At 44.9% G+C, this 27,046-nt stretch overlaps 1 protein-coding gene across 1 annotated transcript in view; it reads right to left on the bottom strand.

Moving 5' to 3' along the window:
* The window catches only part of FRAS1 (Fraser extracellular matrix complex subunit 1), a 107,676-nt gene that overhangs the window by 44,808 nt on the left and 35,822 nt on the right, over positions 1-27,046 (bottom strand). Inside the window, exons 6-18 of the mRNA XM_083861299.1 lie at positions 24,076-24,159; positions 23,344-23,445; positions 23,055-23,246; positions 19,832-19,921; positions 18,882-19,029; positions 16,936-17,079; positions 16,529-16,663; positions 11,645-11,788; positions 10,206-10,346; positions 9,652-9,792; positions 8,725-8,898; positions 6,521-6,661; positions 5,129-5,272 (exon numbers count right to left, since the gene is read on the bottom strand). Of these exons, the coding sequence (XP_083717425.1) occupies positions 5,129-5,272; positions 6,521-6,661; positions 8,725-8,898; positions 9,652-9,792; positions 10,206-10,346; positions 11,645-11,788; positions 16,529-16,663; positions 16,936-17,079; positions 18,882-19,029; positions 19,832-19,921; positions 23,055-23,246; positions 23,344-23,445; positions 24,076-24,150 (1,771 nt within the window). The 5' untranslated portion in view covers positions 24,151-24,159. The remainder of the gene's footprint in view (positions 1-5,128; positions 5,273-6,520; positions 6,662-8,724; positions 8,899-9,651; positions 9,793-10,205; positions 10,347-11,644; positions 11,789-16,528; positions 16,664-16,935; positions 17,080-18,881; positions 19,030-19,831; positions 19,922-23,054; positions 23,247-23,343; positions 23,446-24,075; positions 24,160-27,046) is intronic.

A 27,046-nucleotide genomic window follows, 5' to 3' on the forward strand; every position in this document is an offset into this window, starting at 1 on the left:
TGGAGGAATTCTGCATCCATAGCTGCAGGAGCACGGTGGTGACTGGACCCTGGCCCAAACTGACTTCTTCTGCGTGTCTCACACAGGTGATTCCTACCAAACACTGCTGCAAAAGCCCAGAAGCAGCTCACAAATTGATCCAGTCCTGACTGCAGGCAGGGATCCAAGCTTCTTGGAGAGCTGCCTCCTTCACCTCCTGCTTTTACAGGGTATAGAACCCATTGAGTTTCGGCCCTGTGCTTTCAGCCTTGGAGCTGGGAAATTAACAGCCAGAGTTGGGGTAGAGGTGTGCAGGAAGAGACTCAGTGCCTCAGATAAAAGCGAGGCAGCAGAGGAGGTCATGCTCCCCACCTCAGTGACCAACCTCAGAACCTCCTCAGAGTTGTTACAGCTCACAGGGGTTATTGTCCTGCAGCTTCCCACTGCGCAGGAGAACAACTCCATACCCAAGGCATAAATTCCATGAGCCTTCACAGCCAAAGATCCCAAACCTACACTGACACCAGAGTGGACAGACCTGCCATCTCTCTGGAGTTCCTGGAGCCAGAAAGGATCACATGCTGCCCACCTTAGGGAGCAAAGATTATGAGATCATCCAAGAGGTCCTGAGCACCTGTAATTTGTATGGGCTGGAGGCGGGGTGATGAGTTTTATGCATTTATAACCAATAAAACTAACATAAATCAAATTGCTTTTTTGTACTTTCATGTTTACCTGGTAATACGTTGACTCTCCTCACTGCTAAAATAATACTCCTCCAGTTGAATCTCTTGCTGGAGTCACAAATTAGAAACAAATCTGGTCAAAAGGTTCCATAAATGGTGCATAAAAATGAGGCTGAGAAAATGAGGGTATCCAAACAGTATGGAGGGTATCTGCAGTAAAAAACCTACATTTTCCCAAACTAACATTTAAAAACCTAAGTATCTACAAAACTCTGTGCTGCTGCAGCAGAGTTTTCTCTTCACAGGCCTCTATTTTTGCTCCTACTAGCGGAAAGAGTTTTCTCAGTTACTGTTTGAGGATGAATCAGCCCCATCACTCTCTTGTTCCTTTGCAAGCCTGGAGATCAAAGCACACACAGCACCAACAAAAAACCCAGGGCTGACGCTCATGGTGAATTTGAGGGACATTGGGGAACGAGCAAGAGAGTGAGGGAAGAGCTGAGTGCTTTGTTTAGGGAGAGATGATTTCACTTTTTCACAGCAGGCTGCCTTTGAAGCAAGGACTAACAGAAGGAGGATGTTTTCCTTGTGCTTCTCAGTAACATCCCACAGCCCTACTTGTTTCCTGCTTCTGCCTTCTCCCTATCCTCCCTCCAGCTCGGCCAGTGGGCACATTACAACCGGTGGGATTTGGGTTTTCTGGAGCCTTCACATCCCCAGCTGGTTGCTAATTAACCAGTTAGTTAATTCCCTTAGATCCCTTCCAGTATGCAAACTGGATTCTTAGGAAGTCTGTCACCACTTTGCTCATAGTCCCAACGCCTCCCTCCTTATCTTTCTGAGACTGCTGACTTTCCTCCCATTCTCTGAGCAAAATGTTTTCCTGCTCCCTTTCCAGCTGACTCTGATTTCCTCCTTCTTCACCTCTATGCAAAAATAACCCCCATCACCTTCCCTATCACTGATCTTCCTAAAAAGCTACTTTCATTCTAAAGTAAAATGGAAATAAACGGATTTCCGGAGTTACTTGACTTCCACACCCTCTTTGGCTTTCTCTTAGCAAATAAAGGAAGAAAATGGTGCCCTTCCTATATGGAAATTATCTGTTACAGATTGTTCTAAGACAAAAGAGGCTGTTGGGGAGACAAAACCACCTCTGAAGTGCTTGTGAATGCTCACAAAGGAAAGCAGTGGCATTTCTGCCTCTCAGCTCCACCATTTGCTAAGCAATCACCCCCTCATATTGTTTAAACACATCAGCCCTCTTAGGGGCTCTCCAGGAAAGTATTTCCTGATGCAAGTTTTGTGCTATGCTCTAAGGTGAGTCCTGAGGTTTACAACAGAGCATCACTTAAAATCAGCACTGAAAACACCACACACTTTATAGGCACCTCAATGTGCATAATGTCTCTGGTCTTACAGTATTTACTGTAAGAAAGCAAGTCAGTGTGGTTGGTTTAAAAGGATATGCAACACTGACCAGGACTTTTGGCTTGTTTTGGTTGTTGGAATGCTTTTCTTGTCTCTCTTTTCCAGGACCTGAAAAGGAATCTGTCACTCAAACAAACAAAGTCAATTCCTGGTGAAGTGCAACCGCGTTTGCAGGGATCTGCCTGCATCCTGTGTGAGAGCTTCCCTAGGCAGCGTGAGGTGGGAGATCCAGCTGGATGGTGTCTGGCACAAAGGAGCCCAGACCAAAGCAGGGAAAGGATTTCTCCTCCTCTGCAGCTCAGCTGCTGATTCTGTAGGAGGCTGCACGCCAGTGAGTAAGTGGAGCTCAGCCCCTCTTGCTCTGCTCAGGGAAACTCCAGCTCTCTGTGATGGTATCAATGTCTCCCTAAAAAGACAGCAACAGCTCATTAATTTTACAAGAAACTGAGTATATTTCTTGTTGTCAGAGTGTCCCTTCTGGAATTTTAAGAGCAAGGCAGCAAAGCTTGTTACAGGCCCCCTCCTGAGCAAGCTCTTCTGGTTTAGCTTTGAACGTTTTCCCAACTGCACACAGCCTAAGAAAGCAAGGGCCTGTGGAACACAGGGATTGGGAATTCCCTTGCAGCTGGGGGATGGAGCTGGAGTTAACACCAGACTACAAGGGATTCTGTATTGGCATTAACAGTTTTCTTCCACTCCAGTCCCTCTGCATTTGTCTAATTGCCCTTCCATGCAGTCAGGAAAAGATCAACAGGGAAGCCTCCAGATCAACATGGAAATCTGAAATCAGAAGAGTGAGGGCAGAGGTTTACAAGCAGGACAAGACTTTTAGCAGTGGTTGGGATTTTTAGACTGGCAATTGCAAAGTTTCCTGAAGCTGAAGTCGAGTTGGACAAGAGGGAGAGGGAAATCCCAGAGTATTTTTGAACTGGGAAAACAAAACCCACGGAAGCTGTGATATCCTACAGGGGATGGCTAAAGTCTCAAGCACATTCCTGTACAAACACTTGGGCTATAAAATAAAATTATTCAATTGAGCACTCTCAGGGAAGAATTGCCACAAATTCTGCATGCCCAAAGCAGAGCTCAGAGACTCATTGATTTTTTGAAAGTTGAGGACAGTTTGTCTTTCTTCTGCTTAAATGTGAAATGCTTATTTGATTAACTGCTGAAAACAAAACTTTTTTTTTTTTCCTATTAACAAGGCAAATGTTCCAATCCTCATTCAGGTAACATGCACAATAACACCATTAATTCTTAGGCAATGGTTTGGAGTGACAGTTGGTTTTCTCCAGCCTCTGTGAAAGATTTTCCCCTCTAGGTCCATAAATTATGGCAGGTGGCTATAATGCACAGCAGGCCCTATAAGCCGTAACACAATTCAGCCTGGATGGTTGGAAATTAAAGATAAATGGGAAGATAATTGTAAAAATATATTGCTTTGGGAGGTGCAGGAAAAAGCTTTGTTAGATTCTGATGCAAATCATATCTTATGAGAGTGTCAGGAGTTTTAACATCCTCTTTTATGGGACAGCTGCTCTTTAACCGATAGTTAATAACTTGCAAGGGCAAATTCAGCATTTCAATCAGTGCTGAATGAGAAGAATGAGTGAAACTTAACAGCCTGGATGTGGAGCTCTTTATCTGTAGGAGAACTGGCAACAAACACTCTTCGCTTAAACACCAGACATAAATTTGGCACAAAGAGCAACATGCTTCAGACTGCAGATCTGGGGGCCAAAGCACTTTTTTTTGTCAAGGCAAAAAACCTCAGTTATGTTCCTCTGCAAGGGTTCTCACAGCTCCAGTGGGACAAAGGAACATCTGGACACTGAGGGTTCCCATGCCACAAGGACTGCCCTCCACACTGCCTGAGGGCTTCCAGTTCCTGCCCAGCACTGTGACATCTCCCTGATCACTGGGATTTGGGGGCAGGATAATTGGTCTGTGACACCAAACAAAGGGATAATTAAAGCAGTAGAATAAACCCTCCTCAGAAAGAGTCCTGATTGATGATAAATGGTACTAAGGTTTTCCCAACAAAATTTACAGAGGAAGGCCACTTTTCCACGGGACTTCTTACATAGGATGCATAATTCAAATTAATGGGGAAATAAGGTGGAAGAAATAAAGTGGATAGAGCTCTGATGTGCCAGGACATTAGTAAGTACCATTGTATCCCCTGAAATTGTACAGGACAGAGACACATCTTTACACTAAAATGCTGGATTATTTCCAGGTTGTAGTTTTCTGACTGTATGAAACATCTTGATTCCCCAACTTGAATTCCTAAGGAGCTGTACAGTACTTTTAGGATATTTTCCTTCTCCTCACACACTTTCTTTCCCTGCTGTTTTTGTCTCTGCAGAAAAAGCAATCACTGTTGTTTAAAAGGAAGATGATGAAATGATTCATAGAATTAAGCTGTAGAGAGCAAAGAAACAAGTCTTTTCATTAAAAAAACATCCAGGACATAGATGTAAGCAAAGAGAAAGCTCTGTGAAGGGAAATCATATTAAACTGAGAACAATACCCCCTCAATGGATATATTTATTACTTCTAATGCATTTTTCCCTTTTCTTAGGGTTCCTTATCTCATTTGGAACTGTTCAGCCTGAATTAAGCCTCACACACCGTAGCTTTTTTTGATAAAGGGAAAAAAAATGGCTCGATAAAGCTCAGAAATTGTTGGAGCAGTTCCCAGGATAAGTTTATACGTGTCTGTGTGATGGATTAAAGGCAATTTTTCTTTTTAAACAGATAAATGCAATCAGTGGTTTCAGATGATGGGCTTAAGTGCAGGCACTGAGCACCCACACAGCATATCCCATCCAGAAATCCTATTACCTCCCAAAAAATGCACACAGCAATGCTTACTGCGCCAGGTTTTCTTTAGGGCCCCATAAACTGCTTCTTTGGATCACAAATTTTAACTTAACTCCTTTTCCTGAAGGTCTGAGCAGGACCTAAGCAGCTTTCCTGGCAGTGTGAAGCAGCAGCTTAAGGGCACAGACAGATCATCCCTTACTCACCCACACAATACCCCACCAGGTTGAGGTACTGCTCCTCCTTGCAGCCTGTCCTGCAATTCCCACCATCCAGAGTGGCATGGGGGTGGCAGGTTGAGCATTCCCAGTCAGAGGGGCCATGACATGTCTTGCAGGATGGATGACAGGCTGAGGAAAAAAATTAACACTCCTGGTTATGCTCCTGGTGCACCCTCTGCCCTCCCTTCCCAAAACACCACCTCCCACCATCATTTACTCCCCCAAAATATGGGTTTAAAATAGTCTAATGGCACCAGGCCTGCAGGGTTGTGGTTTGGAAGGCTCTTACATCCTCATTTTGAATAAACAGGATGAGGAATGGGTTGTCAGTTTAAGAAATGTGATTTGTTCCCTGCATTAATCAAGGTACAGATCTACACACAATAAAAAAGAGTGAGAGAATGACCCTGGTATTCCTCCCTGCAGCATATGTTTGTGCATATAAAAAAACCAGAGTAGCATGCACAGGGGAGATAAATTAAACTTCTCTTGGGACTGTATGAACATCATTGTGGAGCTTGATATGCATGAGAGGAAAACTGAGGAATGATTTCTCCACCAAGCCCTCCCAAACTGAAATCTCTAAAGCAGGAATGCCCTCGCAGCTCATTAGCCATTCTGTCTGCTGAAAGCTCAGCAAAGACATGGCAGAGAAAGTGACTTAAGAGCGCTCAAAAATATTTCATGGACTGCTTTTGTATCCTTCCAGCTTTAAAGACAGATGTCAGATTTCCATGCTACAGATCTGAGGGGGATAAAAATACTATGGCTAACCAGTCAGTAAAAAATTCTTAAAAACTACTTTCAAAGATCTCTGTGAATAAAAGGACACAGCTTGCAAGATGCCACTTTCCTGACACTGAAATTTTGTTTCTAAGACATTTATGTAAGCCTGGAACCACGTAAAGCAGCGCTCAGCAGTTACCTCAGCTCTAAGGTGGCAGTGCACACCTCAGAACTGATGAATCTTTACAATGGCCTGCCAAATAAATCTATTTATAGAGCTGTTCCTTGGCTGAATAAATTGAATAAATAGGGGAATGAGCTTTAGAAAAGGTTTTTTTCTCTCTAAATTTGAGGCTTTGTCTAATAAAGGCATTTTATTTTTCAGTGTTGTCCATGGAAGAGCTTTTTCCACAGCACACAAGCTAGGAACACCATCCTGAAATCAAGCACAAAACACCTTCAGGGAAACAGTCCTGAGGAGCAAAACTGAGTATAATTTATGACTCCAAGTGTACATCTCTCTTCCATTAGGAGGAGATTCCATTCCCTGAAATTGGACTATCCCGGCTTCAAAAAATCTGGCAGCCTCTCTAATCACATTGAGAAATGCACAGACTGGGATACAGCAGGGAGAGCTGCAGGTGCACTCACAGGAGCAGTCATCCCCGTGGCTGAACAGCCCCTCAGGACATCTAGGGAGGCACCTGCCCTCCAGCAGCACCAGAGGAGCCAGGCAAGACGTGCAGTCCTCGGAAGAATTCCCCACACAGCCTGCACAGGAGGAGTGGCACTCTGCAGGGAAGGGAACAACAAGAACACACAGCAAGCCTAATTAATTCTGGGTTATTTCGCTTCTTACTGCCTCAAAGTATGACCAGATTGCTTTCTTCCCAAGGATGACAGGAAGGTATTTTTCCTTCAGAGGATGCTCTGTTTGTGAGAGGTGGAAAGGAGTACAAAGTAGAGAGCAGCTCCTGAAGATAAGGAGCAAGCAGAGACAGCTGCATATTTAATATTTCTTTGCACCCACGCAGTTCATTACTGAAATGCAAAGCTGAGCTGCCCAACGCCATGTGATGCTGTTGTCCTCTCTGGAAGAGCTCTGCAAACTTACCAGCTGCTGAAATCACCTTCTGCTATCACCCTGCAGTTACTCCAGGCAGGGTTTCCTATCACTGCACAGTTATCATCAGCCATTCTGGAGCAAATATCCACAGAGGTGGACGGACTAGCCACCTGAAGGGAACGCTGATCACAAGGATGATCCAGCAAGAAGGAAGAGTGCAGTTAAAAATGGCACTTCTTTCCTGGCACTTCTTTCCTGGCACTGACCCTAAACCAAACCATCTTCAAGTAAGCCATCTGATTAAATAAATACATAAACTCACTAGCTTAAAACCTCATTTATTGGAGCAGTGGCTGGAGGCCACAAGTTCCACTGTGTGGGTTGAACACAGACCTCTGGACTCTGAGGAGATGAGACACGGCTGGAGAGAAGACATTTAATGAAATAAAATAATTTATACAACTACACTTAACTGGCTGCCAAGGAGATCTTTAAGGTCCCTCCCAGTCCAGGCCATTCCATGACTCTACAAAACCAGCATTTTGCCCTACATATGAACATGCTTCTGTTCTGCACAATGCTGTGGGTCTGCTTTTTCCAAAAGGCTGAACCTACAAACCTTGCATGAGTATTTTATAGTGAGAGCTCCTAGCTCGATATCTTGAACGCTCTACAATAAATCAATTTCTACAATAAATCAAACCCCCACTCTAATGCCACACCACCACACAGCAGAGCCAATACCATGAGGGGCTGTGCTGGGATTCTTGCCCCATGACAGTGCTGTCTCTGAGCTCTGCTGAGGCCTGTTCAACCACCTGAGGCAGGGATATAGGGATTCCCTCACACAGTTTCTACACCATGACCTGGACTCAGCCAGGAAAACCCATTACCCATCAAGGAACAGCCATTGCCTGGATTGTACACTACACTAATGCCTTCAGGAATCAGTTCAAAGCATTGAGTACCTGTTTAGGTCACTGATGAAGGCAGAATTGCTAAAAAAAAAAAAAAAAAAAAAAAAAAAGCCACTTCTTCCTTTTTAACATCCTCTAAAGCAAAAAAAAATGAGCTTGTACTTATTCCACTGAGCTGAGACAAAGAGACAAAATTAAAATAACTGGATCTTAAATTATGTCCACTTTTAAAAGATCAGTTTTTTCCAACAGGAAGAAATAGCCATCAGTAGTGCTGTTACTATTGTTACTGCTAGTACTTTACTTAAGGCACTATCTCTCTGACTGGTGGGAAAACACAGGTATCCCTAGTGCACATCACATTACGCACTTTTCCAGATTCTAGCCTTCATGGAAATGCTTCCCAGTTGGTATTTCAGGAGCAGGGATGGCAGGTGTGCTGCAGGGCATGTAGCAGAAGAGCTTCCTCAAAAGAAAAGACTGCTGTGGGATGTCTTGACCTGCTTCAAGGGCTAAGAAGGAGAAAGCTCAGCCTTTTTTGAAAAGGATTTAAGGATTGATCCTGCTTCAAAGCAAGTCAGTGCTAAAAACCACGTACTCAGCTTCAATGGGAAGGAGGCTATGCTGAGCTGAGCTGTGCAGGCTTGAACACAGGCATTTAAAAAGAAAGTACCTGAGTCTTTTAGTCATGAGTCTTATGTAGATTACGTTTCCCCTCAAAAGTACTAGGATATGCCATTTTGAAAGTTACAGAGTTTAAGCACTCATGGCAGTCAAGAGGCAAGCACAGGGCGCCCAGCACGTACAAATCAAACACGGTACAAGCTCCCCTCAAACACCCAAACCCCAGGGCTTTGAACAGCCCTTCTCACCTCTGCAGATTCCTGTGCTATCTACATGGAACTGGGATGGGCAGAGAGGGAGGCAAAGGCCATGGAGAGCTCCTTCCCCAGGCAGGTGAGGCTGCAGGACGTCCTCGGGCGCCCGGCACCGCAGGCAGCGTGCGGCCCCTGGGCCAGAGCAGGAGTGGCAGGATGGGTGGCAACCTGGGCACAGGGGGAGAGAGCCATCAGAGCCACAGCTTTCCCAGGGAGAAGGTCAAGGGACAGCTTTCCCAGAGACAACAACAACATCTGGTCATGCTTTCTACAACAGAACAGGGATTTTAGGAAAATACTTTGACATCGCTCCTCCCACCCCCAAGGAACAGCTTTTCCTGAGTAAAGCTGATGAACAAATAAAAAACTGCAGCCCTGTGCCAGAGTCAGCCAATTCTTCTTTAATTTCTGGAACTGCAACAGTGAGCACAATCTCACTAGGAGGGACAGCGAGAAATGACAGTGTGGAGGGCTCACATGAAGCAGAAATTCACCTTCCCAATTTTCGCTTTTCCCACTACTGCAAAGATGACCTCAGTCTTTACAAATCTACCAGATGATGTATGTGGAATTTCATACTAGGATATGTGGATTTTCATACTAGGTATATGTGGAATTTCATACCAGCTGTATGTGGAATTTCACCCACCTCTTAACTCATATTGAGAAAAACCTGGAAGCAATGTACATTTATTTCTGCAGCGTACACAGAAAAGGAAAAAAAAAGAAAAAGTCCCTGAAATCACAAAATCCTGGGGGTGTGAAAGCAGAAAGTATGTGGGAAAATTCACTTCTTCTCAAAGCAGAAAACAATCAGCAGGAAAGGCAGGAATTAAGCATTGACTGCTTCAGCATAGGATAAAAGGAAAACAAAACCTGGTTTACAGCAGCTGGGGAACTTATTCCAAGTGCAGAGCTTACCCTTGCAGATGTTGTGATCCTGGTAAAAACCCTCTCCACAGTTCTCCAGGCACTGGCCCTGGTGCAATGCCAGAGGGAAGGAACAGGAGGTGCAGTGAGTGGCCAGAGGTCCCTGGCACGTGGAGCATGAAGCGTGACAAGCTGATAAAGAAGCAGAGCACACTGAAACAACCCATTTTTACTCCTTGAGAGTAGTGTTGCTGACTACAGCCTTCTCCAGCTGTAGAGAACTCCCAGCTGGAATGAGACCCAGCTAGGTGAACTAACAAGAGTTGAAGTGCCCATTTATGAATAAGCAGTAACAGTAATAACTCTCTCTCACAGGATGTTTTGAACATGTATCTCAGGGTGTCTCACAAGGAAAAGAAGTTATTTGAAACAATCCATCCCAAGTGAACCGAAGAAAATGAACAAAGAAATGAAAAATTTCCTGTCCCCACTCTCATTTCTGTGCTCTTAAAATTCCCTCCCCACATCTGGAGAAGAGCAGACAACAAGAGGAGGGTGCCCTGAGAGCCTAGGACAGGGTCATGATGCAAAAATACACCTCTTACCTCTGCATCTTCCACTGGCACTCGGGAAATGTCTGTCTGGGCACTGAGGGATGCACTTCCCCTCATGTAACAGCTTCCCTGCAGCACAGCTCACACACCTGCCTGCCTCTGGGGAGCACCTCTCACAGGACTGGCCACAAGCTGCCAAGAGAACAGCTCATTAATGACATGCACTCAATTAGGGAAGAACAGCAGAGCCATCAGCCTCTCCCCATGTATGGAAACTGCCCTATAAATCTTTACATGGCAGTGGACAGCAAGCAGCAGTTACCAGACTGTTCAGGAAGGAGCGGGGGGAAAAGGTGATTTCAAAAAATGGTCATTTCCCCCTCCCCTTTTTCTTCCAAGTGGGAAAATGCAGATAAAATCAAGCATAATAATTTTTCCTGTCAATTCCTGTGGTCCCTATTATCCCAGGCAACCAGCTCTGAAGTGAACTGACCTGTTGTCCAAGAGCCCCATGGAACTCTGGCTTCCCTAAGGCAATATGCTGCTGGATATTTAGAAGAGTCAAGCATTTTACTTAACCAATTTCTGTTTCTTTTCACTAGACAAAGCAGATCTCCAGCTGGGTATCAAAATGCATGGCTTTTGGTAGAAGGCAAAAGGTCTGAACCTCAGAGGTTTCAAGGAACAGCTATGGGGTTTCAAAAAACCACTGGCAATAAAAACCAAACCAGAGTTAAATTTCTTTTTCAGCTACAAGATTTCAAGCCTGCACACTTAAAACATAGGTGAATAAAACTGCCTGGTAGAGACATGGACCAAAATGAAGGGTAACCTGGTTATCCGGAATAAGCACAAATAGCAACAATTATGCCACCACATTTCAGCTTTTAGGCTCTTTCTACAGAGGTGTGGCCCACACACACCAGAAACCCAACAAGCCCTGATTGACCATGGATAGTCCTCCCAACTGGAGGTGGCTGCCAACAGCAGTCCAGGTTAGACTGGAATGCATGTGGCAAATGTGAGATTCCTTATTTGAGATTTTTTTTTCTCCCTTCGGGATCTGTTTGACTTAGGTCTTTTAATTCCCTCTAGCCAACTCTTCTCCCTTTTTCCCAGCAAACCTTCCCAGCTCCCAAGGCACATCTGCTGTGCAGGTATTAGTTACTGTGATGCTGAATTATAATTAAATTTACAGGAACCTGCTGGCAAAGACCATTTTTCTTTCCGCAGACAAATGGATTTGTCAAGCCCTCAGAAACAACTCAGGTTTTCAAGCTGTTCGGCGAGGAAAAACCCCTGAAACCTTTCAGCATCTGATTCGTGTAAATGAATTAATAATCTTACAAACAAACAGCAGCTTGCCTCATCCAGTATGAATGCACAAGGTGCAGCTGCCTTGTCAGACATGAATTAAGTCACAGCTGCTGAACGGCTAAATGAAATATTGATTCCTGCTCATGCAGAGCATTTCTCTCACAGGTATTTACCAGTGCAGATGCCATCCTTTGGGTAGAACCCCTGGGCACAGCTGGCCAGGCAGAGCCCCTCTTGGACCACGTGTGATGGGTCTTGGCAGGACAGGCAATGGTTCTCAGCAGCTCCCCAGCACGAGGAGCAGGACTCGTGACAGGCTGCAGGGGAGAAAAGCCTGGGATTAGCCAACAACCCGCTTCCAGCCAGCTCTTTACAACAAAGAGCCTGCACCACTTCAGTTCTTCCCAGGTTTGCTCAGGCTTTCACTGCAACAGAAGATGAAAAATAACAAACACAACTCACTGCTGCTTTTGGGTTAGAATCTTTCAAACAAGCCATGCCAGCAAGACAACTTCCAGCTGCATTTTTGCACAGATCAGAGCAGTTAGTGAGGCTGTTATCAGCCCAGGAAGAGTGTTGGGAACACTGTGAAATCCCTGGGGCTGCACAAGCACAAAGGGAAATAGGAAGAGATCCCATCACAGGCTGATTAAAACTCAGATCCTCGGGGTGACTGCTGACAGTAACCCAGCTCTGGGCACAAACACAGAACCATGCTGCAGGGCTGCAGCCAAGGTTTGGCAGAATGAAAAACAGGCCAGCCTGCTCCCAAGAAACAACTCCTCCTGTCTTTCCAGGTGTAGAAGGGACTGATCAGGAATCCTCACATAATCAGCCTGAGTAATTCCTGGGGAAAATAAGGGACACAGACTCCTATCAAATCCTGTGCTACCAGTGTTGCAGGAATGGTGCAAATTACAGTTCTGTTAAGCTGTTAAGATTTTGGGTTGTTTTTTTTTGTTGTTGTTTTTTTTTTTTTTTTTTCTCAATTACACCCACCTGTGTTCCAAAGATGTTCTGCAATTTATTATTTCACAATAAGGCGGGTACGTGCTTGTGCTCCCAGTCTGTGGCAGGTGGGAAAAAGGGAACTTCTTGATGTTTGCCCTGCAAACATGTCTGAAGTTGAAGCCACCCAAGAAAAACTCAACTGTGAATAGCACCACTGCAAAGCAGAAACAGCAGCAGCTCATCCACAGAACTAAGAGCACGTTATACAGGACTCATGTGGCACAGAAGGGCATAACACCTCATCCCAGGGGATTTCTGTGCTGCCCAAGACAGGGAAGAGCTGTCAGCTCCACCTCACATGGAGGGAACTGGAACACCTGGGCTTAGAACAGGGAGTGCTCAGAAGGAAAGACATGGCACATTTGAGCTCATGCCCAGCACACGGTGCTTTGGCATTCTGGATACTCCTCCACACTTCCACCTTGGTTTATTTTCCCTTTTCTTGTCTTGATTAGCTGTTTACTCTCCCCTTCTCACCCTCCTGCATCTTCTTTCCTTCCACCTCCTTCCGGATCATTCCAGAATGCTGTGGCTCTTTTGGTTCCTGAGCACTCCAATGTGAGGGGTGTCTCAAAAGGACCCTGGGCATCCTGTACTGGATAGGATCTTCCCCTCACAATCCCAACACAACAAACACCAACCATCCTATCCCAAGGCAGAGCTGGTGCACAGTTTCCTGCTACAGTCAATAATTTCCCTTGCTGATACAAAATCCTGCATCTCATTCCAGCTTGGATGATTCTCAGGGCACGTCTACACTCAAAAGTTAACTGCAGAGTATGATTTCATGCTGTAAATGTCTAAGCAGTGAAATGTCCTCACTTCACCTTCCAGACCTGCCTGTTTTGCTCCTCTCTGAGCTCAGTCTAACTTTCAACATGCTTTTGAAAGAGTGGGTGCCAGGACTTGGACCCTTTAATTGCAGACTTCCCACTGCACAGCTGGGACCCCTGCCTGTTAACCTGCCTCAGTATGTCAGCATATCTGAACATTCTCAGTCATTTGCAATGTTCTCAATTCCTCCCTAGAGGTGCTGCTCCTTTCCAAGAGACACTTTTCCCTGCTGGCAGCCTGACTCTGATTTTAGAGAGTTACCAGTTGGCTCTTGCTGGCCCTTGGCAAAGCCCTGTGAGGGTGCTGAGGCCCTGGCACAGGTAGCCTGGAAAAGCTGTGGCTGCCCCATCCCTGGAAGTATCCAAGGCCAGGTTGGATGGAGTTCTGAGCAGCCTGGGCTAGTGGAAGATGTCCACATCAGAGGGGTTGGAACATGATAATCTTTACAGTCTCTTCCAACCCAAACCATTGTAATTCCCTGATTCCATGATTACACCCCCTGACTCCAGAATCCCTGGCTCTTTCAGCACTTGTTCACTGCCAGGCTCAACAGCTGCTCCTCACCCAAACAGCCAGGCACCAACTCCACAGAAAGAACAAGGGAAAATTGGAAGGATTCAATGAGCCACTGTCAGCCCAAACATCTTTGCCTGCAGCAATGAAGTGGCTGAGTGAAAATAAAACAACAGCAGTGGCTGCATGGTCAGGAAGCTCTTTCCACCCCCCTGGCTATTTCCAGCTGGGATTTTTAGGGGCTGTTCTGCAGCTCACTAAACTGTCTCTTCTGCAGATATGTGAAAGCCTCCCAGATCTGACCACAGCAGGAGGGCAATGCCAGTGGTGTCCCAGTAAGGACACAGAAGGCACTGCTGGGCTTTGGGATCCCACCAATCTGTGCCACCTCTCCCCTGCACTTCTCCCTGGGAGGTGGGCAAGCTCAGCTCAGCCACACTCAGCCTCAGATCCTGGAGGATCCTCCACAGCCAGGGACAGCAGGGAAAGGCAACACTTAGGGAGCAGAAATCCAAGTGCTTTGCTTCAGAGTGAGCCGGGTCTGTTAGTGTCAAGTTACACACTTTAACATTCGCATTTTGGGAGATGAAAGCAGAAACACTCCAGTTCTGCCTGGGCTTTTGAATAATCCTGAAAACATTAATAATTAAGTTAGAAAAATGCAGTGAGAGCATAGAACACTGCAAGTCCTTTGAGCCCTTCCATTCTACCATGCCAACACAGTTTATTTTTGCTTCCTTTTGCTTTGCCTTTGGTGGGGGAGCTCTGTTTCTGCCAAGGGAGAATCCACCACTCTGCCCGACACAAACTCAACTGTGATCTTTAAATCCACTGTACCATAACTGAACTTACTACCTTTTATTCTCAATTTCACTTTCTCTTAATGGTTTTAATTCTTCACAGAAGCAAGTGGAGGGATGGGGACAGGAAATAACCCCAGTGTGGGATTAAAATAGGGCAGAGATTGGACAACAGTAATCAAAAATTCAAAAGAGACTCAATTAGACCAACTGTTATAAAACATGAACAAAAGGAAAGGCTAGTTCACTGTGTTTTTCTACCACACAGACAGGAGTGTTTCAACAAGAGGACAGAGCAAGAAACCTGGTATAAAGTCTCTTTCAAGTCCAGAGCAAATTCCTCAAGAGGGAGTTTACTGGAACTATAGCAATTAACACAGTCTAGTTCACCCTTTCTGTGATTTTGGAAGATGTTTATTGTGGATGTTAAAACCATTATGAGGAAAATCTTTTGGAGCAGTCTGAGGCCCATCTCGACAATCTGATTAGAGATTTGCAGAAATAAAGAGGATACAAGGGAAGAGTGAATGGCCATGCATTACAGACCACATTTGAAATGTAAGAGTTTCTTCACCGCTTTGACTTTATGCAGAAAATGCAGCCAGGCAGAACTAAAGCAAATTGGTTTAATTCCCTTGAGGAAAGAGGAACAAATTTTCCCAGCAACATTCTGCTACATGCATGTGTGACTGCAAATTCGGATGGAGTGTACAATCAGTAATCTACAAACCAGCAGTAAAATGAAACATTAGCCTTTCCCTACCCCTTCAGCAGCACATGGGTACTGCCAATTAAAACACCACGAGCAGGTGGAAAGGAAATGATAAAACAAAACCAAATGAAGTAGAAGATTATGAGATACTTAAGCCTATAAATTCTTTTGGACTGGGCTCTCTTGTCTATTTATACATCCACAATTGTGCCCTGAGCTGTAGTGGCTGCTGGAGGACAGAGGTTTTTTTCGACTTTCAAAACCTGAAACAGGTGGTCAGCTCTTCAAGGGAAACCACTTCAGAAAAGGAAGCTGGACTTACCATCTAAAGTGCTTTGCCCTGAAATGTGCCAAAAGCCCTCAGCCTGTATTTACTTCTGAGCAGGAGGGTTAGTTCCAAAAAAATTAAAGTGATGGCTCAGAAGTTAAGCATTTGCTCCACGCCTCTGCTGAATCAGAGCTGCAGAAATAATTAGAAGCCTTCTAAAAAGGCCAACATCAAGATGAGAAAAGTGTTAATTTTAGAGAAAACAATTAAACTGCCATGATGAAAAAGCAGCTGCTTTACAGTTTGGGAAGAGTTTAAAGTATTTCAAAGGAGCAGGGGAAGCTCATAAAAAGCACTGTCATCGTTCCATCAAAGAGAAAGCTAACTTCTGAATCTTGTTCTCAGTCTTTCCAACTGCTAAGATAAAGGATTTAGACACATCTCAAGGATTTTATAGAATTGCCAATTTACTCTGTAAAAATGCTTCCTGAGAGCAGTGAGCTCTTCCAGGAAGAATGCACAGTATGGATTGAATGAATGGCAAAACAAAGCAGGAAACCTCCCCAGAAAGTATTTCCTGAGTCCTATCAATCCCCCGCCCCCCCAAGCAACTTTCTGTACACCTCAAAGTACCGTATCCTGAAAGGTCTGGCATGAGCAGGTGCAGACAGTCTGAACTGAAGTCAAAGAAACACACAACAGAACTTATCCATGGAGGAATCATCATGAATAGTGATCAATTTTACCCTGTATGACTTGGTTCCTCTGTTCACTCACTCCTTCCTGTACTCTAGGGTGAACATTAACACCTATGTCAACAGCAGATGCCTCAAGAGAGAGGGTTCTCATAGCCCAGGTACAACTTTTGCCTGCTCTTTGGCCATCACAGAGAACTGCATCCCTTTTGGCTTGGAGGTACCTGTGCAGAGGAGCTGATCCTGAACGTGGCCCTTCCCGCAGGAAGCCACACACTGCCCGTCCTTCAGCAGCAGGGGTGTCTGGCAGGAGGAACACTCAAATCCATTGGTGCAGGCTGAGCAGCTTTCATTGCAGGCTTCCAGGAGAAAGAGGAGAGGAGAAAAATCAATCCCACACCCCTGATGCAGAAAGACCCCCCACTTGCTCTGACAAAATGAGACGATTTTGCCGTACTTTGGCTAAAGAGTTCAAGAAAACCTCACAAAGCCTTGTGGTTACAACACAGCACGTGCCTGGATGCTTTTCCCACAAAAACCTAGCAATCTCTTTAGAAGGAACCCGTGGGATCCCACAGTCAAAAGTACAGTGTGCAGCAGAGAAGGGGGTCTAACCCCTGGCAGGAATTACCTAGGCAGGCCCCCCTATGCTGGTAGAAGCCCCTCGCACACTTCTCCACACAGCGCCCACCCTGCAGCAGCTTCCTGGGGTCCCGGCAGGAGTCACAGTGATCAGAGGCCTGGGAGCAGCTCACACAGTCTGGGTGGCATTCACCTGGCACAGGGGGAGCACACAGAGGGGGGAAACAGAACCAGTGTTGGCAGTCAGGAAGGAGCAAAACAAAGCAAAGTGAAATTCATCGCTTATTTCTTTGGGTGGTACAAGGTGTGTTAGCTTTGGAGTGGGTTTTTATCTACTAGATTATATCAAAGAGGCTAAATATTTTATTGCTCTATTTAGTATGTGAGAAGTCATTATATAGACTCAGATTTTCTAGGCAATTGATTAAAAGGGTATTCATTGTCCACATGGTTTCTAAGCAGTAAAAATTGTAAGTCACCAGGAATTAACGGCCCAAAACAATCTGAATTTGAGATTCCTTAAGCCAAACCCTGCAGTAGGTTACGACTCTGTGTCAATCCCAGGTCAGAGTAGAGGTGGCAGACTGCTTCCCCTCCAGAAAAACCTTGATGCCACAGCACCACAGAAGTTCTTCCTGGCCACAGGTACTTGGGAGAGACACAAAACAGAACAATTTTTCTCTAGCTACAAAACAAGTCCCTCTGCTCCCAGCCAAGTGTTCTCAGTGAGGCTCCAAGCCAAAAGCTCTCAGTGAGAGGGAATATTTGCTGCTTTTAACATAAATACAGCAGTGCCAGGGGCTTTTTGCTTTCCCCTGGCTGAAGGAGTGGGTTCTCTTTGCCAGCTTCCCCCAGTACATCTCTAAAAAGCAGCAATCAATTTTTGCTGGCTTTATGGAAGCAGATGCAGCAGGGGCTGGTGTTCTGGGCTCAGAGATTGAACTGCTGCAGACTGCATTTTGCATTTGTTTCTCATCCCTCACCACTGCAAGACAGAAAAACACAGGGGGGAAAGAGCAGGCTTGGGTAAGGGAAATTGCCAGCTACCTTTCAGGACACAAAAAAATGCAGGCTTGGCTCTGTATGTCGAATACCACGACTCCAAAGCCTAGGTTTTCCAAAATGGAAAGCTAAATGGCCACTTTTTCAAGGATAACCAGCAGACAGAGGCACTTCTTCATCGTCTATCCCTTCCTCTGCAGCCTGTGCAGATGCTGTTCCCTCTCAAAAATCCAGGACAGTTCCGATGGAACTGTCCAAACCTTTTTACCTCACTTTTCTTCCCGTAGTGCTTTGCATTTCCATTAGCATGCAGCAAATAACAAGCTTTAAAACAAGAAGCTGGTAAATGTGCCCAGGCACTCCAGCACAATTAAACTGTGAAGCCATTTTCTTTTTTTACTGAGACAAAGCATTAACTGGAGCATCCTGATAAAACCAAAGTTATATGACTGCAACAAGAAGAGCTAGCTACCAAAAAGAACCAGCAACCTACAGCTCAAGCCTCCCAACCACCAAATGTAAATCCAGAGGAATGACAATATCCTGGAGAAAAAGGAATTTATAGGCAAAATTACCATATAACCCAAGGCTATGCTAGCCTTTCCAAACAATTATTAACTGGCAGCCATTCAGCCCCAGGTGAGCTTCTGGCATAACAGTGTAGGCACATTCTTTATTCTTCCCACTCCCAAGAAATAATCAGGAGGCCATAAACTCCAAAACTCACGCCAGGATTTAGAAAGGAGCAGTGGCAGAAAAAAAAGAAAAAAGACAAAACACTTCCAAAACACCAAACCCGAGGAGTAAGAAAAGAAAGCTGTCATTTAAACCAGAGGAAGTCACCGGGAGCCTCAAACTTATCTCAGAACTAAATTGTACGAAAATGAGTTAATTAGCAACCGAAAACTGGAGGCGAGATGATCACCAAGGCGGTGATCAGACTGGTGCTGGGGGAGCGGAGGCTGCAGGGGATTCCAGAAGAAGGAATTGTACCTGGCTGGCAGCGGGGACAGCAGTCTCCCTTGGCCTGCAGGGGCCAGCTGCCCCGCGGGCAGGGCGGGCAGGAGCGCTGGAAGCAGGTCACCGCCGCATCCCGGCACTCGCATTCCCGGCACGGCCCTTCTGTCCACGTCTCCCCGCTCTGCAGGAGAAACACACACGGAAAGCCTCGGCACCGAGCGGATTTGCCAGGCGCAGGGGTGAAGGGGTCCACAGGAAAAGAGAGCAGGCATTTTAAACGCTCACAAAGCTTTTCTGCCAGCTCCTCTCTCAGAAAGGACAAAGCACCAACTGGAAAAAAACTCACACCTGAGTGTTTTAGCTCTCCTGGGCCAGAGAAAGGGATCTGAGCAAAGAAAGGCTCAGCATCTAAAAAAAGCCCCAAACAATGTTAAAATTCCCATTTCCCACATTTGTTGGCAAAGAGAGCAACCAGCTCCAGTCCCCATCTGTGAGGGCAATGAAAAGTCCACTACTGGTATATTTAAACCGAGATAGTCAATGTTTCCTTTCTCTTTAACTTCAGAGGGAAGTTCCTTGAAAATATTAATGATGGGCTCCTGTTGCAGTAAAGATTATAATCAGTAGAATATGTTGGCAGAAAGCTACACAGTGCCCCAGCTCTGTAGCCTCTACTTGATAGGATTAAAATCAACTATCTTTATGAAATGTGCAGGAAACCTCTGAGTAGGGATATTAAATATTAAAGGGAAATGATTGATTGAACTGCACAAAGGAGAGCAAGGAAAACTGAAATTCTGCAGCAGATCCACACAAGTGTTTCTGCAAGCTGCAAAAGCAATCTGCAAACACAATATTAATGGGTTATTTTTCTGCTACACTTGCAAATAATATCCATCTCAGAACTGGAGTGGCGGAGCCAACCCCTTCAAACCTTTGAGCAGAACTCACTAATCCCTGCTGCAAAGTACAAGGATACTCACAGCTTTGGTATGTTCTTTGTAAACACAGTAACTGTGGCTGGAGATACATTCAGGACAGCACTTCCCCTCTAAGTGAATTAATTCTTCACCCTGTGAAGAAGAGAAAGGTTGCAGCAATTCCAAGGGAATCAACATCACCAAAACCATGGTGGAATGCCAAGGCAGAACGGCTCTTGCCCTGGAATGCAATCTCCAATATCTAATTTCACCTTATCTTCTCCCTATCTCACTTCATCTCAGTAGGTACAGGTTGAAAAATGTGCTTAGTGAACATTGCAGCTGCAGAATAAAGCTCAGGAAAGGCCTCAGAATTCAGCGATAAGGCCATAACTTCATCCCTAAATCCCACAGAGAAATACTCCTCGTTTTTACTGTGGATCACTGGGATTTCACCGGACCAGCCTCAAGATTTCAATGCATAGAGCCTTACTTTCATTTTAAATGTTCTCCTTTTACTTCCCCAGGAGAATTTCAAAGCACATGCTCTATTTATCCCAGATGGAAAAAGCCTGTTCTTTGTCACAATTGTACAGCTCCGCAGATTCCACTTAAATAACTTCAGTTTGAAGATAAGAATTTAGCAGCAGGAGAAAAGAATAAGGTGCCCCAAATTCACCACAACTCTTTGTGCCCAAGTGGAAGCTGAATATTTAGAAAAGACAGAGACTTTTTCCTAGGGAACCAGGACACAGCTCACAAGAAACAGCTTTGGTTTCCAAGATTACCAAGCAGTTTTTCTGATTTATGCCCATCAGGTGTCTGTTCCAGGATAATTTTCCCTGGGCCACGCTGGCATGCACAATCTTTGTATGGGAATGATTAAAGATGCAGACAGGGTAACAGCAGCACTGGTCATTGTTAGGTTCCTCAAGGGAGAACACCTAAGCCAGGCCACACTCTGCCATCCCTGGTGCATTCCTGAGCCGGGGAACAGAGGAGGAACCATCTGGCTCTTAGGACCTAAATTTCTCTGTGCTGCTTCTATATGTTTCTGCTCTTCAATTACTCCAAAATGCCTTAGGCAGGGTTTGGATCTCATGTCACTACTGTGTACTGTAAACTCTTTCATCCCCACCCACATCCATAAACACAGGCTACAGGAAAACTGGGAGCAACTACCCATGGAACATGGCTTGCCTAGCCCAAAAAAAATGCAGCCATGCTGCTCTGCCAAGGCTCAGCAAAGGGAGAGGCTGTGGGAGATAACTTGTGGCTTTGCTGCAGAGAGATTGATCATATTCCAGGCTGAGAACATGCTCACAGCCTGCTGAAAATGGCTTTTTGAGGATTAGGTCAGAATCACCACTGATACTTTGCTGGACAAGTTTGTTTGAAAGGGTTTGGAGCTAAACCTCTTGCAGTCCCTATCTGTGGCCTCATTACACCTCCAGCAGGATGATGTGACCAGGAAATTAATAGTGCCTTGTGAAGAGAGAAATCCAAGTGCTCCCGGACTCACATCATCTCTGATTTATTGAGGCAGGTGCCTAAATAAACAGAACCTGCAACTTCACAAGGAAAATACAAAGGAAAAAGAAAATATGGTGTTTGCTTTTTGAGTAAACATTTTCTTGTCATTAATGAATGCACACCTCACACTGTTGAGGCAAACTAGGACTGAATGTGACTTGAGGAGTTTTGAATCCTACACGTTAACATCTCCAGCTATTGTGCTGGAAAACACTCCTGGCTTTTCTGAATAACGGGATTTTTTTTGTCAGTACCCAAGATGTGAGCATGAATATTAACTAATCCTCCCCACTGAGCCATGACAGCACGCCATCAGAATTAGTGTAAATGATCCAATTTACAGCCAGGAGCACGAAGGCAGCTCACTCAAACAGCTGCAAGTGCACGAGATTTTATGACAACCACGACTTTTCATCCAGCAAAATCTCTCTGTGAGGCTTCAGGTCGGGTGAGCAGCAGCAGGGGTGACTTTGGGTCCCACACTCTGTGCATTTTGGCTGTTTCAAAGGCATAGGTGAACACATACTTTTATACCTTGATGCACACTTTTTTGTGCCACTTGGGAGTTCATGTGCGGATTTTCACTCCTTTGAACATTTATTAAAACAAGCTAATGCAGTGAAACCACCATGTCTGGGTTTTGGCTGGACCTCAGACACACACAGTCAGGGTTACCAGAAAGGCATCACCACTGAGACAGAAAACCCAGGATGCCACAATTCTTTCCCTCACTTACACTGTGGAGTAGTAGGTATAAAACAGATAAGAGCCCACCAATTAAATCAGATCGTAGAATCACAGAAAGGTTTGGGTTGGAATGGATGAGTGGCAGCCACAGCTTCTCTGGGTAACCTGTGCCAGGACCTCAGCACCCTCACAGAGATTTTGTTCCCAATATCCAATTTAAACCTAATTTCTGTCAGTATGAATTCCATTCCCTCTTGTCAAGTCCCTCCAGACCCTTGTAAAAATCTCTCCATCTTTCTTAGAGTCCCTCAGGAACTGGGAGGTCACCCCAAAGCCTTCTCTTCTCCAGGCTGAGTAATCCCAATCCTCTCAGCCCGTGCAGTGACAAAAACACATAAGTCTTATCCCACTGCAAAAAAAGCCAATTCAAACATATTTGTATGTGAGTGGGTGAAGCATTCAACCCTATCTAATGCATTTTGCACATCCACTGCAGAGCAAATATAACATAACCTGGCAGGGAGGGTATTAGTTTTGGAGCAAACAGCACTGGGAATAAAATACCTTGCCAGCTTCACTTCCACGCTAAGAGTGGCATGGAAAAAAATGAAGGAAAGTAGAACACTGACTTCCACATCCAGCTACCTTACTGAAGGCCACTGTAGCACACAGAATGGGGATAAAAGGAACATTTCTTAAGCTTTTGACCATCTTCGACCTGCACATTTTCCCCATGTTCAGCTCTTGGTAAATCCAGTTTTGCCCTGAATCCTCTGTGTGTATGATTCTCCACCACAACAGGCAGACACAGCATGGGAGGGAAACCAAGTTATATCAGATTCACACTGGTTTGCTTCACAGTGGAAGCCCACTGTGCAAACTTGCATGGGAAATTCCAGGTTTGCTCTCCTTCCCTGTGGAATGTTTTTGGGGGGGATTGCACAAAACAAGGCTGGCTCTTTGAGTGCCTCAAGCCAAGAAAAAAGAAAAAGGGAGAGGAAATAAATAAATAAATAAAACCCCAAGACTTGACAGGTCCATCTTGGCAGAAGAAAGCCTTTCTCACCTTGTCACACTCCACTTTGGCACACTCAGCTCCCTGGCAGGTGACTTTCCCCTGCTGGCACAGGCAGAAGTCACAGCGGGAGCCGTTCCACATCTCCCCGTGGTACCTGACGGTGCCACCGTCCAGGCAGTTCCCTTGGGAAGACACACACTCCTCACAGCACTTCCCGGGGCGCTGCACCTTCTTCTCCCCCTAAAAACATCATCCAGCAGTGAGCAGGGCTCTCTGAAAGCCCCTGGCACTGCAGAAGGTGCAGCTGGGCTATCAGAGGTGGGTGATTTTTCAGTACCTGCTCACAGGTGACAGAGCCACAGGTCTCCCTCAGACACCTGACTTCCCCTCTCTGACACACACACACAGTGCAGGCATTTTTTTTCCACTGCTCCCCGTGCTGTTGAAAAAGGACATGGATACAGTTGTTAAACACACTTGGAAAACAACCAAATTCCTCCCCAGAAACCTGAGCTGGTTATGAAATATGATGGCTCCTTCTGCATGTCTGTATCAGATAGTGAAGTTTTCTTTTAAAATGCTGATCTCTACATGCTCAGTAAATAGGAAGAAGAGGGATTGAGGTCTAGATGACACTGTGGGTTTGTACTTCTCATTAATTGCAAGCTAGTGGCATTGGGGAGGCCTGAACTACTACTATTAGCCCCAAAAAAATCATTGACAGAAAATCCCACATACATACATTCATTAAATAATACATTCAATTAATCCCAGATGGCACAATGAAAGCTATAAATACTTTGACCACCAGTGCTTTCTGCTTTCCTCCTTCAAAACAAGTGTGAAAAGAAAGTGCCTTATCTGCTTTGCCTAGCAAGCCTCCTTTCTGCTGGCCAGCAAATTCTTATCAAGCCTTGATTTCTTTCAATTCTCCTGCCTTTCCAGGAGGGAAGAAAGCAGCATTTGTACTAAGCTATCACTGCTTGCAGAAAATCAGAGGCTGGGGAGAAGGGAAAGAGAGATTTGCCAAAAACTGCGAGTGGTTTTGGTGTGGTTCGTCACAAGTCACCTGGAATGTCCTTCCTGACATGGAGCAGGGCTTTGGGACACATTCTGGGCAGCATTTTCCAGGAGATAGAACCATGACTTCCTCCTAAACAGAAGGCAGAGACAAGGAAAAGAAAGCATGAACAGTTAACGTGGGGGTCAGCATCAGTGCTTGGAATTCCAGGCATTTAGCATCCATGGGATAACCCATCGCCACTCAGGGCTTCGTTTTGGCCCAAAAAGCAGCACAACAGCAGAGTAAAAGGCTTGAAATATGTTTTCTCCACCTCATTTTCTGGGCTCATTTAGATGGCAGCTGAGGTCTGAATACACGGAAAGATGCAGATAAATTCATACACATGACATAAAGTGCTTGTATTCAGGCATACAGATATGCAGAGGGAAAAAAAATACGGCTACACAGGGAAGCACAATAAAGGAGGAGATGGATGAGAGAAGTTTCTTTTCTGGAATTGCCACATTTTGAGGTTTTGAAGGTGTGATTTACACTCACCACCTCTCAGGCATCTGCCTTGTTTTAGTTAAATCCATCTATACTGTCTGTGCAGATGCTAAATTATGCCTAAAACTGGATTTTTCTAATTTCAATTTTTTTACGACGGATTTTAAATCATGTTGGAAAAGCTGGCACTTCACACCAATATAACTTTTCCCCAATTCCAACCACCCAAAACTTGTCTAATTCCACTGCTCCCAGTCCATGTATATCCAACAGTTGGGAATAGCACTGTTCATCAGCACCTCCCTCCAGCCACACCAGGATGAGCAGAAGACAGATTGGTGGACTGGAATTAGAGTAGACAAGCCAAGCACCATCATCTCATCTTCTTCTTTAGTAAAAACCTGAGCTTTCAAAGAAAGAGTGGAAGACTTTTGTACAAAAGTTACCAAGGACAGATTTCCCAGCAGAGTTAAAAGACTTTTTCTGTGTATTTTGGTAGCATGCATCAGGAATTTTGGGCGTTCTTCTCCTTCAGCACCTAGAGAAGAGCAAAGTTATCTGAAAGATGGAAGATGAAAGTTTAATGCTGGGAGAATTTTTGTCTTGGCTTTTGATGGAGAAGAAAGGAAGGGACAGAGATAAAGGACCATGCAAAAAAAAAGTTAGGTTTGATTGAGATCAGAACAGGTTTCTTGCACATCCTGCTAATGTCTCTTCCACCGGGAAAAGTCCTTGGTAGGAAATATCTGGAACACCATCAGAATCGGCTTTCTGCTGCATTAACTTGGATGCTGCCAGCCTGTTCCTCTCAAACACATCACAGCAACAACTCAGCCACTCCTGATTCCATAAATTAGATCCTAATGATTAGCTGATCAAACATTAGTGCAATGGCTCAGCAGGTAACGCCAGTACACTTGGACTGGGAAAGGAGGGAACTAAAGGAGGAATAAATTTGTTTTAACGCAGAGTACTTAGTAAATGAATACTAATGAAATATCTCAGGACAAAGCAAAACACAATTAGCACACACATACACTAACAGGTGGGGTTTCTTCTAGCCAAAAAAAAAAATAGAATTGTTAATTGTCCAAACATCTGGTCCAGTAACAGAAGGCTGGGAAAGCATCAACAGAGAAAAAGGTTTACCACTACTGCTTTTGATTTACTCAGTGAAAAGTTCTCAGACAGGGAAATTCTTCTGGATTCATCATTGGAGCGTGGTAATAGACTTAAAAATACTTGGAAAATGGCATTCCCTAAAACATAAAGTCGAGGTCAGAGACAAGGATTTCCAGGGAGCCAGGCATGCTGTTGCAAAGAAGTATATCAAGGAGCTCCAAAACCAGGGTACAATGGGCCCAATGAAAAAGTTCCAAAGAGCACAGTAAAACCCGTCAGCATTTCCTATGCACAAACAAGAATTCCAAAAATTGAGTGATTTGCCCAGAGTTTGCAGCACTGTGTACAGTTTGCTGCCTTTACTAACCCTGTGTGAATGATCCCTATGTGGAGTCTTGTAGGGTTTTGGCTGTGTTGATTCCTGCATAAATCCTAAAAACTCGTTGCTTGTCCACAGCAAAGACCTTGGAAACAGCAATGTCCCTGTTCTCCTAACTGGACTAAAACCATGAGCTTGCCTAACTCCTCATTCCAGTTTTGTTGTTTTCTAAACACAAACACACAGAAGGAACACTGCTCTGAGACTTTTCTTTCAGCTCAAGTTGCCTTGTATTCCTGAACTCCTGAAGGCAAAAGGGGAGTTTCATCCACAGCTGACTACTCTCAAATGCATTTCTAGAGTTCTTGTACTAAAAAACTCCAAAAGTAACAAGGCCTCCAAATCAAACTTTGCAGATTGTCCTGGGTTGCAGTGTAGGATGTACACAAAGTATTTATTCTATCACCATCTTCATGAACTTTTGAAACCAGGTGGGGCAGTGTTTCCCCAAGCCCCTGCCTCTTCTGCTAATGGCCCATTAACGCCTGGATCATGAGTCACAGGTAACTCCCTCCAGGAGTTATCTCTGTTTAATGGGCCATCAAGGACCCACTTCACACTCCTCATCCTATTGTGAGATGCTCTGCCCAGGGGGAGGAGCCAAGCATTCTCACCTGGATATAAGCTGGTATGTGGGACAGTGCAAGGGCACTTACCCACTGGATTCCCAGAGGAGCAGGGCTACCAGACCTTTCTACAGGATCACTGCTTCAGGAAGAGCACTTCACCTGGACTGCTTCCACCATCCTGCTCAGGTTGTATTCTGACTCTGTCAGTGATACTTTGTGTTATTGCATTTATTTTATTTTACTTTTACCTTTTTACCTTTCTTCTTATTAAATTATATCTCTGACTTGGAGCCTCTCATGCATTTTGCTTTCAAACCACGACACAGATGCAAACCAAACACTGAAATTTGTGAAGACGAACTCCATTATAAATTTTTTGTTTTCATTCCTTCACTCAACGGAAATAAAAACATTTCCCGATCAACTCTGAATCTTTTTTTTTTTTTTTTAGTAGAAAACA

Source organism: Zosterops lateralis (assembly GCF_965231275.1).
Source record: "Zosterops lateralis genome assembly, chromosome: 5".
NCBI lineage: Eukaryota > Metazoa > Chordata > Aves > Passeriformes > Zosteropidae > Zosterops > Zosterops lateralis.